At 36.4% G+C, this 12,316-nt stretch overlaps 1 protein-coding gene across 2 annotated transcripts in view; it reads right to left on the bottom strand.

The window, feature by feature from the left end:
• LOC138319804 (neuralized-like protein 4) overlaps window positions 1-12,316 on the bottom strand; it is a 27,510-nt gene extending 15,194 nt beyond the window's left edge. Inside the window, exons 1-14 of one of the 2 annotated variants that reach the window (XM_069262938.1) lie at window positions 12,145-12,316; window positions 10,323-10,695; window positions 9,606-9,889; window positions 8,781-8,892; window positions 8,423-8,511; window positions 7,742-7,997; window positions 7,336-7,432; window positions 6,591-6,858; window positions 3,916-4,078; window positions 3,255-3,497; window positions 2,797-2,875; window positions 2,268-2,437; window positions 578-712; window positions 18-157 (exon numbers count right to left, since the gene is read on the bottom strand). In XM_069262938.1, coding sequence (XP_069119039.1) covers window positions 18-157; window positions 578-712; window positions 2,268-2,437; window positions 2,797-2,875; window positions 3,255-3,497; window positions 3,916-4,078; window positions 6,591-6,858; window positions 7,336-7,432; window positions 7,742-7,997; window positions 8,423-8,511; window positions 8,781-8,892; window positions 9,606-9,889; window positions 10,323-10,695; window positions 12,145-12,315 — 2,580 coding nt within the window. In that variant the 5' untranslated portion in view covers window position 12,316. The remainder of the gene's footprint in view (window positions 1-17; window positions 158-577; window positions 713-2,267; window positions 2,438-2,796; window positions 2,876-3,254; window positions 3,498-3,915; window positions 4,079-6,590; window positions 6,859-7,335; window positions 7,433-7,741; window positions 7,998-8,422; window positions 8,512-8,780; window positions 8,893-9,605; window positions 9,890-10,322; window positions 10,696-12,144) is intronic. The other variant, XM_069262944.1, reaches the window with a different exon arrangement.

The following is a 12,316-nucleotide window of genomic DNA, read 5'->3' as shown; positions in this document are numbered from 1 at the left end:
AATGAAAATTAAATTACTTCAAAGAGTTCATCTCGTCTCAGTGGATCTGAGCTGAAGATGAGACCATGCTGGAAGTTACGAGCTCGACACGCCATGGCGCCATTGTTCTTTATAGTGATGTTCTTCCCACAGCATTGACTAAATCTATGTGTGACATCTGTAGAAAAGAATATCAAAATGAATAGAAAATGTCAATATATAAATCACATTAATAGAAAACCTTAAACATATTGATATGGTGCAAAATCAATTTTGAGAAAAGTTAGTCGAATGGATGAATTTGAAATTGTTCAATAATTCTATATTAAAGTATCACATACAGAAAATTCAATAATTTAAAACAATTTTAATTCAGCAAAAACATTTCTGGCAGGAAAACAAATGATTCTCAGCTTAATTATTCTTTCACAACTTTGATTTCTTAAAACGAAAACACAGAAAAAACTTATACCACTTTATTATGCTTAAGTCACTTCATTATGCTTAAGTCACTTCATTATGCATCATACAGGAAGAAATCTTGACTGAAGTTTGTTTCGAGAAATACAGTCCTGTGTTACGTGTCAGACATTCTTACCTGTGCTTACAGGTGATGTAACAGACTGTACCATATCTGTATGTAGTACATTGTTGTCAGTGGGTAATATGCCGGAGCCACTGGTTATTGACACCTGAGCACACTGTCCATATAGGTCAATGACAGCTGACACACCTGGTCAGACAATCAGATTGATAACAAATAGAAGGCAAGGAAAAATCACAGTAACATATCATATGGGGGAGGGAGGTTAAATGAAATAACCAAGACATATTAGGAGCAGGATAAATATATGTATTACTAAAGGATGTCTAAGGAGAAGTTACAGGTAACAGATTTATACTTGAAGCTTGTTTAATGAAAAGGGATATGTAGAAGACTTATATAGGCAATGTCTGCTGTCTAATCGTATTGACTTTTGTCAATAGTTTATCTTAATTGAATATGTAACAAAATCAACTTTCAAATCTAACTTCATTTAACCAATTTTACAAATTATACCAAAATACAAGGACCATGTTTGGTCATCTGTATTGATGTACGTAACCTTAAAGGTAGGTTTCGCCCAACCAACTAAATATTTTTTTGTAAAATCTGATGAACGGAAAAGGTGAAAAAACATGTTAAAAATACCTCAATTTAATTTCTTAATGCGTATGAGATTGAACAAATGTGTCTTGGATACAAAATTGAAGGAAATCCTTGATTTGTTAACATGTCTGGCTGACAGGATAGTATGTAAATGAAGCTGCGATGGATTGTGTTGTCGAAGTTTAGCGCATGCTTATTGTTACACACTAAAAGTAAACAAAATGGCTGAACGTAAGCGTATGAGAAAAAAATGTATTTGAATCGGCAACAAAGAGTAGGAAATTAGAATGGACAGGGTAACACCCTAGGATATCTCTAGGTAATGAAATTCTGAGATGGCATGTAGCAATAGAAGAAACAGAAGCACATCTCAAGCGGAACTCGCCCCAGATTCTGTTGGGACTTGTCGGCAACCAAGAGTAGGAAATTAGAATGGACTGGGTAACACCCTAGGATATCTCTAGGTAATGAAATTCTGAGATGGCATGTAGCAATAGAAGAAACAGAAGCACATCTCAAGTGGAACTCGCCCCGGATTCTGTTGGGACTTGTGTTGCACGTGGTGAGTTAAATTTCAACACATATGTCAGTGCGCATACAGCGGCAGACTAACTACATATGTGTTTGATGTACTAAGCTAGCGAGCGTATGTAAATAACTTGAAGTGTTAAAGATTAAATGATATGTATAAACAATCCATTGTACTTTGATTTGTTGTTGTTGTTTTTTACTAAACATGCCGTGGTTAGACTGTCACTACTATCTGACATTTTGTTGCACGCTTCCGTTTGTTGATGTGGCCTCGTTTTGAAAAAAATATGTCATGTTCTATGTAAAGCTTGACTTTGCTCTATTTTTAGAGGAGTATTTTCCTGGTCAAGCTAGGAAACTGACCACCCATATTGTTTGCTGTATGCATCGAAAATAATCCGAACATTATATCTATGTACAGGATAAATTTCAATTTCGTTGTCTTAATATTTCGTTGGGCGAAACCTACCTTTAAGAGGGTCCTAAAGGTACTGAACTATCCAGAAAAAATTGAAATATTTCGGCGACTCAGTAACATTCGGTTTGTAGGGATCCCAGACTATTCATATGAAGGAATGGTGTATAAGTGTCATCCATTATAACTTACCTGGAGGTACATCAGAGCAGGCTACACCCTGGTCCATACCATTAAAATAATAGTGTAATGTACCATCACAACATCTCATCATACCGATCCGACAGCCGACCGACATGATATCTAGGTCGAGAGGGTACCCGTTACGGATTGTTGAGCCATCCTGCATAATGGCAGAGCCACTGAAAGAAGCATGTGTTCAAGTATATAGCTCTTGATTTCAAAGTAAAGTTGTATTGAGATTATTTAATACAATGAATAATATTATACAAATGTCTTGGTAAATATGACAAATGTTTCCTTCCAAAGTATTATTGCAAATAGATGGAGTTATACATTAAATAGAACATCTTTGTGACTATATAATGTGGTACATGTATTCATAATATCAAACTTAAGGCTATCATTGAAATTTTCTCTAATCTAAACTCTAGTAGAGAATCAAATTAAAAAATTTTCAACACTGGGACTTTCAAATTACATTCACACTTGATAGATTTTGTATCTGTGCTACTAAAAAGGAACTGTAATTATGGCTTACCTTAGTATCCATGTATCATACTCAATATCTGTCATGGTATTGGGGAAGTCTAAATCCTCAGCTTTGATGAGGGTCACACCTAAAAATATACGCACCGTATATATACAGCACTATGTATTTATACTATATAGTAATGATATGATTATTTCTAGTCTTTAACAAACGACCCCAATTAATACCTTATATACTGTTACTTTAGTATTACTAGAAAAGGTAATATTTATATTGTAAATTGAATATTTGTTTTTTCCCCCTAAGAAGTCTACAAGTTGAAGACTGATGCCTTGGCCAGAGGTAACCCAGGCTAGAATAATACAACAGACATCACTTTATTTGCCAAAACATTTAAGCCTGGTGTTGTGACTAGGGGCTAGCTTACACCAATTATCTCTCTAAATATGAATGTGTAAGTCAGAACCAGAGGAAACTTGGGCAGCAAATTCTACTGAACCACTTACCAGCTTCTATAGAACCTGACCACCTATCCACCATCTTCTCAATGATAACTTCAAACAATTCATTATCTTTCAGCGGGCGATTACTCATGATGATCGCATCGTTGAACTCCCCCGTGGCGTTTGGCCGAGCAGCTGTTCGTCCATTGTTTAGGACAATGGCATTCTGTCCATGCATAGAGTGGAATTTAAGTTCTTCTGTTTCTAGGGCACAGCTAGATTCTGCATCAGGTGAACACAGTGATTCTGAAATTATCAAAATGTTTATCATTGAAGGTATAAATTACTCACTAAATATCACAGGAATATAAAGAAAGCTTGAATACCATGGAATTTGACATTTTGAAAAATGTTATATCTTAATCTTAGTTACCATTACTGCAATTTTTAAATCTTAAATCAGGATTTTTGGAAATGTGAGTTCTAGTTGACACCAATATAATCTAAATATGAGAATTCAGATATATTTATGATACATATTAAGAAAGCTTGAATACCATGGAATTTGACATTTTGAAAAATGATGAATCTTCAATCTTAGTTACCATTACTGCAATTTTGAAATCTTAAATCTGGATTTTTGGAAATGTGAGTTCAAGCTGACACCAATATAATCTAAGTATGAGAATTCAGACATATTTATGACTCTAAGTTGGATTCCTACCTGAATGATCTACTACCGTAGCCTGTGCAGCCTGCCCATACAGATCAATGACTCCATATACAAACTCGGGTACGTTGGACGCTGCCTGGCCCTGGTCTATACTATTCACATAGAAATGTAAAGTCCCATCTGTCTTCCTCCTCACACCCACACGGTCTCCTGTCTGTAATTCAAAAGTTCCTTCTTAATAGCATGCAATGTACAGCTGCATAAGCTTTATAAGAAGTTATATTCAAAATGTGGAATACAGTACATTAACAAATTCAATGTTTTTGGACTTTTTTAATCAATGATTATATTTTTGATATAAGATAACTAGGATTTTCACAGTACATGGCCATCGACAGGAGCATTTGTTACTCGCTTTGTATGATTTTGTAAAGACTCATTTACTATTTAAAGATGCTCCACCGCCGACGGACCATAAATTGTATTCATTACTTGAACAATAATTGGTGTTTAAAGATGCTTCACCGCTGTAAAATGGTATTTTTTTACTATCTAAAACAGGAGCAGACGATTTTGTATTTTTCTTCAGTTACAAAAGTTACTTATTTTATACCATTACCACCATTGGAAAGTTTGAGCTTCTAATTTTACTTAAAGTTAAAAATATGAAAAATGATTAATTGCATCCCGAAAAAATTCCGTGGCACTATATCTTATATAGAATGAAGTAATGAGTGTGTATGCACCAAAGGCGAAATGAATTATTTTATGATATTTTTTGTATTAATTAGGCATATATATACACGATTAAACACCAATTATTGTTCAAATGATGAATATCATTTATGCTCTGTCGGCGGTGGAGCATCTTTAATTGTGTATATATGTGTCTTATTAACACAAAAAAAAATAACATAAAATAATTTATTGTGCCTTTGGTGCATGCGCAATCAGTACTTCATTCCATATAGAATATAGTGCCACGGAATTTTTTCGGGATGCAATTAATTATTTTTTTGTAATTTTAACTTGAAGTAAAATACTATTTGTCAGCGGTGGAGCATCTTTAAATGGTACATTGTAATCTAATTTTAGAGTTTTTAGCACAAGAAATTGTTGCACTTATTTCAATTTCTATACGACGGCTATACTAATATTTACAGTGAATAAGTCAGTTCATCATGATCATTACACTAACTTTTCAACAAGAGGCCCAGAGGGCCTGTATCGCTCACCTGGTTTGTAATGCCAAGTAATGTTCTGAATACAGGTTCATTGTTTCTTTTCTGAAGGAATTTTAATATTAACCTCTAAATCCCCTATTGGGCCCCACCCCTCCTGCCCCCAGGGGGTCAGAGCCAAAATATATACAAGTTCTGTTCTCCTACCCCCAAGGATGTTTATGGCCAAATTTGGTTACAATGCATGCAAAACTCTAGGACAAGTACCGATTTATAGGATTTACCTATAATTGCCCTATTAGGCCCCGCCCCTCCTGCCCCCCGGGACCAGAGCCAAAATTTATACAAACTCAGTTCTTATTCTCCCAAGGATATTTCTGGCCAAATTTGGTTACATTCCATGCAGAACTCTATGACTAGTAGCGATTTATAGAATTTACCTCTATTTCCCCTATTGGCCCCCTCCCCACTCCAGACCCAAAATTTATACAAGTTCTGTTCCCCTTCCCCCAAGGATGTTTGTGTCCAAATTTGGTTACAATCCATGTAGAACTCTATGACTAGTAGCGATTTAAAGGATTTACCTCTATTTCCCCTATTGGGCCCCGCCCCTCCTGCCCCCAGGGGGTCAGAGCCAAAATTTATACAAGTTCTGTTCCCCTTCCCCCAAGGATGTTTGTGGCCAAATTTGGTTACAATTCATGTAGACCTCTATGACTAGTAGCGATTTAAAGGATTTACCTCTATTTCCCCTATTGGGCCCCGCCCCTCCTGCCCCCGGGGGACCAGAGCCAAAATTTATACAAGTTCTGTTCCCCTTCCCCCAAGGATGTTTGTGGCCAAATTTGGTTACATTCCATTCAGAACTCTATGACTAGTAGCGATTTAAAGGATTTACCTCTATTTCCCCTATTGGGCCCCGCCCCTCCTGCACCCGGGGGGTCAGAGCCAAAATTTATACAAGGTCTGTTCCCCCTCCCCCAAGGATGTTTGTGGCCAAATTTGGTTACATTCCATTCAGAACTCTATGACAAGTAGCGATTTAAAGGATTTACCTCTATTTCCCCTATTGGGCCCCGCCCCTCCTGCCCCCGGGGGGTCAGAGCCAAAATTTATACAAGTTCTGTTCCCCTTTTCCCAAGGATGTTTGTGGCCAAATTTGGTTACAATCCATGCAGAACTCTAGGACAAGTAGCGATTTATAGGATTTACCTCTATTTCCCCTATTGGGCCCCGCCCCTCCTGCCCCCGGGGGTAGAGAGCCAAAATTTATACAAGTTCTGTTCCCTCTCCCCCAAGGATGCTTGTGGCCAAATTTGGTTACAATCCATGCAGAACTCTATGACTAGTAGCGATTTAAAGGAAATGTTGACGGACGGACGGACGGACGGACGGACGGACGGACGGACGACGGACGCCGCGCCATGACATAAGCTCACTGGCCCTTCGGGCCAGGTGAGCTAAAAATTGAGTCATTTTGCAATCTTGATTGTAGCAGAATAATAATTATTGTCGCAATACCTTAGATAACTGCCTTCCCCTTACCTTTAACCTGTCAAGGTTCTGTCCGTACTCATCAATTATAGTTGTGCCATTGTGCATCACTCCATTCCCTGTCATCATCCACGTACCAGATCGGATGTTAGTCATGGTGGAGGGGAAGTCAAGGTCGTGTGGCGAGTGTAACGTCACACCTATCTCTATTGACCCCGCCCATTTGTCTATCATTCTGTCTATCCGCACCTCAAACAGTTCCTCTGGTCGCAAGTGTCGACTTGTTAGGACCACGCCATTGTTGAAATCATCAAGAGCGCTGATAATAAAAGTACCACAAAATAATTGAAATTATCTGAATAAAATTGACAATCTGCAACACATACATGTCAGAATCATCAAGGTCAATATGCAAGCTGACATTCAATTCACACAGGAAAATCTTGTATTCTCCAAGTCTGTTTGGTTGTGATAAAATCTTGTATTCTCCGAGTCTGTTTGGTTGTGATAAAATCTTGTATTCTCTGAGTCTGTTTGGTTGTGATAAAATCTACATTATCTTGAATACTCAAAGTAATAACATAATTATTAAAATGTATTCAAATTACCTGGAATCAGTTAAAACAATAATTATGATAACAATTTAAAAGGTAAATAACAGAATCAATGTTTTGATATTGACTATGTAACACTTTTTTGAAATATGGCCTGATGATACACTATAAAAGGCTTTTCATCACAACATGTACTACAGTGAAACTATACCATAGACATCGTATTAATCTAGTAGACTTACTTAGGTCTATGGGCCGTCTTCTGACCACTGATGACTGCTGCATGGGAACCACAGTGAGGATGGAAAAGGAGCTTTTCTACACATCCTTCTTCCTCTACTAAAAAATAATAATAAATTAAATTTAGATAAAATAAAACTTTCAATGACTTGGATGAAATGTTGTTATTCAAAATAAAATATAATCAACTTGACATATCTAAAACTCTTGCAGTGAACAAAGGTTGTATGGGTTTTAAACTGACAAAAACATGAAGCATTAATTCAGTGAACTAGGGGTAATGACCCTGCTGCAAGGTGTAATCTAGTATGCAGATGTTACCAAAACTGTATATTATTAATTTAAACAATTCATGTTACTTTTCCTTCTTACTTAACAATACAGTGAAGCCCTGGTATGCTTAATTACCTTCTTGTTCATCATCGTACATATCAGGGTACTGTCTGAAGATATTGGTGTTACGGGGTGTCGCCACAGGTAATGAGTTCGGGTAGTTAGGGTCATTCCTGTCTAGTATGGTCACCTTGACTGCCATACCGTAGAGGTCAACTACGCCCCAGATAGTGACCGGCGGTTCCGTGGAAGCCACTCCCTGGTCTTGACCATTGATGTAGTAGTGAAGATGACCATTAGATTTCCTCATCAGTCCAATTCTGTCTCCTTGCTAAATATTTTACAGAATTGAACATAAAAGGTATATATAAGCCTAAACATATATACTTTATTTAAATTAAATTGATCAATATTTTAACACACTATACTCACGGCTCAAAAATGACAAATATCCATATAGATCCATGTAGATAACATATATACCATTACAAGGATAGACTAGTTAAAATATTCAAATTTTTCCAAACGTACCAACATATACTTGGTATATTTTATAGTGCTTCTGGATTTCTTTTGTAACATCATGAAGCCATTTAAACTTAAGGATGATGAAAGTTAAAACAAGAAATGTCCCCAAGTCATAAATCTTGACCCTGAAGTTCTACATATAGTACGTAATTGACTTTAATAATTATGTTACGGTACCTTAATGGAGAGGGACTAAAACAATCTGCTACGAAACTATCCGACACTAACCTCCAGTTCGTCCAAGTTGTATTGTCCATACTCCCGACGTGTACCCTTACCGTTGGTAAGAATCCCACATCCACTCATCATAATAGTACCTTCAATAAAACAGAATTTAATGATGAAAATAGTTACTCTATATTGTTACAGTTTTGGGTACCTCTGTTTGTAGAAATATTTGTGTGGAGCCTTTGTAATAATTAACGGTATAAATGTTTTTGTTTCCTTTAAAACTGAATTCGTGGTATCATATAGCAAACACATAATATGAAAGATTTTTGGCAATAATTTAATTGTTGAATGAAGGGTGTACATGAAATATTGCTTTTTATTTTTACAATTATTTTAAAATTTTGTATACAAGTACCTGATCTCATATTAGTCATCGTTGCTGGGAAATCCAAAGTTGATGGATTATGTGTTGTGATGCCTACTTCTATGGATCCTGACCATTTGTCTACCAAGATGTCGAGCCGGATCTAAAAAGCAAAGACGTCATTTTTTTCTATCATCGGCCCATCACTAGTGTAATTAAACTGACCATAAAATCATTTCCCATATCAATTAAGCTCAACAGATTGGGTCATTACTGCATTTGGACGGACATAAGGACAAAATAGATGATAGAATTTTTGTGATACCTGTGTTAAATGCATATACCGGTATATCAGTAACAGAATTGGATTAGTGAAAAAAATGGGTATAGAGCTAACAATACAAATAATAAAGGTTGAACATTAAAGGCCCATTACCTTTCCGGAGCAAAATATAAAGGTTTCTTAAAAAACATTAATGACATCAGAAAATGCATACCGATGACCTAAATTAAGGTTACGACACCAAACATATGCAAGATTTCCTGCGTAATATATGAAAACAGTGGAGAATCATTCGCTGTTTTGCCGTCTGGCGCAGTGATAGTCAACTACCGCGCGGTATTTACGACGACGGCGGGAAACATAAGACGACCCGCGTTATGAAAATAAACATTTTATTTATTTTAATCAAATCGTTCAGAAGGTGATGATAAATGTAGTATTAACGGTAAGTTAATAAGTTTTAAGACTCTACAAAATTATTGATCTTGTTTTACATTCCCATTTTAAAAATTAAAAGCCGTTTCGGAAAGGTAGTGGGCCTTTAAAAACAAAATTTCATACATAAGTTTCATACAAATCAATGGTTTTCTTACTTCAAACATTTCATCATTTTTGAGGGGTCGGTTTGTCATAACCACACCATTGTTGAACTCTTCCAGGGGCCGCCGCCTTTCAGCTGTTCTGTGACTCTTGCTCAGCTTCACCAAACTTCCACATCGCTCATGGAATGTAAGTCTTTCGTTTGAGTGTACAACATTCTCTTCAGAAACACTCATCGCTTCAGCACCTCTCGTCAAATCGTTCACGATCTGGTTAGACAGTTGAGTCAAAAACTCATTAGCCAGCTGACTAGCTACATCGTTAGTTACTGACACAGCTGAAAAAGGAAAGATGAAACAATGTATTACAATTTGCAATCTACACTTTTTGAAATATTCATATTTTTTCTTCTTTACGTAGACCAACACAAGTTATTTTGAACTGCAGTAATTAACTTCAGAAAACTATCAATCATCAACTCTACTGATAGAAAGAAGAATAAAAACATTTCAAACTCCTGATCTAAACCAAAATGCACATCAAAACACATACCGTATTGAGACCCACTCATGTCAATGGTGTTAAGTTGCAATGTTAATATATATTATGAGATTGGGGCTACTTGTGTAAGAGATAATAAATCCACAAGTCACAGAAATCTGAGGATGTCAATTTTTGTGACAGTTATATCTTATAGTTACAGTGTTAACTTAAATCAAAAGAAAAAGATTATTTGTTCAAATGTCAGAAGTGATGACATTAACTATTACCATTTTGCTGATTCTCTTGGTTGGCATTAGAAACACTTTCAATAATGGATACTTGAGCACATTTCCCATACAGATCTACAACTGCATAAACTACAGATCCAATGTCAACGGCAGCCACTCCCTGGTCTGTTCCATTTACGAAAAAGTGTAAATGTCCATGCGAAGTCCTCATCACGCCAACTTTGTCCCCTTCCGACAGCTGGTCCAGATCAGCTCCATATTCTTCTATCACAGAATGGCCATCCTTAAGGATGGAACTACCAGACATTACCCATGTGCCTTCACGAAAACCTGTAGCACTTATAGGAAAGTTCAGACTGTTTGGGTCACAAGTGGTCACTCCAATTTCTATAGAGCCACTCCAAGAGTTCACCTGAAAATTACAATAAAAGGAAATTCATTCAAAAAACATTTGAAAAATATGAACTGGTTACAACCTGTTACCATCTATTTATCAAACAGCTGCTTTCTAATACAGAATGTTATCTTTATAATAACTTAACAGATCGAAAGAAGTTATCAAAATGAAAAAAAAAAGAAAAAAAAAAAAAGATTTTGATACATTCAGACCAATTTATGTATTTTGAAAATGAAATGATTCTGTGTTACATAGGGAGCAATGACTTCAAACCTACTATCATAGTACATTAAATTTAACTACTTATAGCAGATACGATAATTATTTACAGTAATAATGTTTCAGGCTTATCAATTATGATTCATATCATCTGAAAAGTGGAAGTTTTTTAACATGTAGCGGTACTAGATTAAGTTGATCATCTGTGAACATATAGCTCGATTAGTAGAGCATTCAGCTACAGTAGCTAGTTTGGAAGACCAAGGTTCAAACGCTAGTCTAACTGTTAATATAATTAACTTATTCACTCCTGAACTTTCATAATGGAAGTCTGATCTAGTCTTTTTTGGAAGAGCCTAAATACGTTTCAGGGACAAATCGGTTAAGGAGAGGAAAGCCCAAAAAACAAGACTCATTTTAAAATTTGCAAAGTGGTGCAATGGGATTGGACTGGGCTGATCATTTATAGTGATAAGGTAGCTAGCTCAATCAGTAAAGCATATGGCTTGTGTATCGTATATGGCAGCCTCAGATTCACAACCGGCCTCTCTTACTGACAAATTTTCTTCTCCATATCTTCTGTTAAAAAGTTGGCACCCAACTAAATACCCATGGTGGTGGTATAAAGGTTTTGTATGTCTCTTACACTGAGGGCGAAGACTTTGGAAAAAAGAGACTTAGAAAGGAGAATTGTAGTGGACAGGATTGCAATGAACGAATCATTGGTGACAAGCAGCTGACAAGGTAGCTCAACTGAGAGAGTATCTGGCTAGTGTTCTGAGGTCCCACAAGCACGTTCGAGCCCTGGTATGAACGTTTCATTTTCTTCTCCTCTCCTGTTATATAAGCTCGGATAGTATAAATCTGTATACACGATAGCTTACTAAAATTTGAAATAGCACTAACTAGTAGGCATGGTTGTCCAGTGTTACAATCAATGTTAATTAACTGATCAATGGGCTCTCAACAGTTTCATGGGAAAATTGGATACGAAATGTCTGATAAACTGTTATTTTTATTGCATTTCAGTGCTACATAAACAAATTGATGAAGCGTGTAATTTTATGCTACTTTTAATGTACTAAACAAAATGGTTATTTCAATATGTCTTCTATTGCATGATACCACTCAGAAGTAAGTTAGTGACAGATTAATGCTACTTTGATCATTTCAATTTTACAAGACAGTTCGGTCCACACGTACAATAAAACGCAAAATTTCAGCAAATGCATTAGGTGGTATTACCTTTTTATCTATTTTAACTTCAAATATGTTATCATCTTTCAGAGAGTCTGCACTCAAAACGACTCCGTTGTTAAACTCTTGCGTCGGATGACTCCTCTGAGCTGTCCGGCCGTCATTACTTAGCGTGACTAGCGACCCTGTCCGGCTGTGAAATTTTGGCAGGGCCGCCATG

The sequence above is a fragment of the Argopecten irradians genome, chromosome 1 (assembly GCF_041381155.1).
Source record: "Argopecten irradians isolate NY chromosome 1, Ai_NY, whole genome shotgun sequence".
NCBI lineage: Eukaryota > Metazoa > Mollusca > Bivalvia > Pectinida > Pectinidae > Argopecten > Argopecten irradians.
This window is presented reverse-complemented; position numbering and strand designations above follow the sequence as displayed.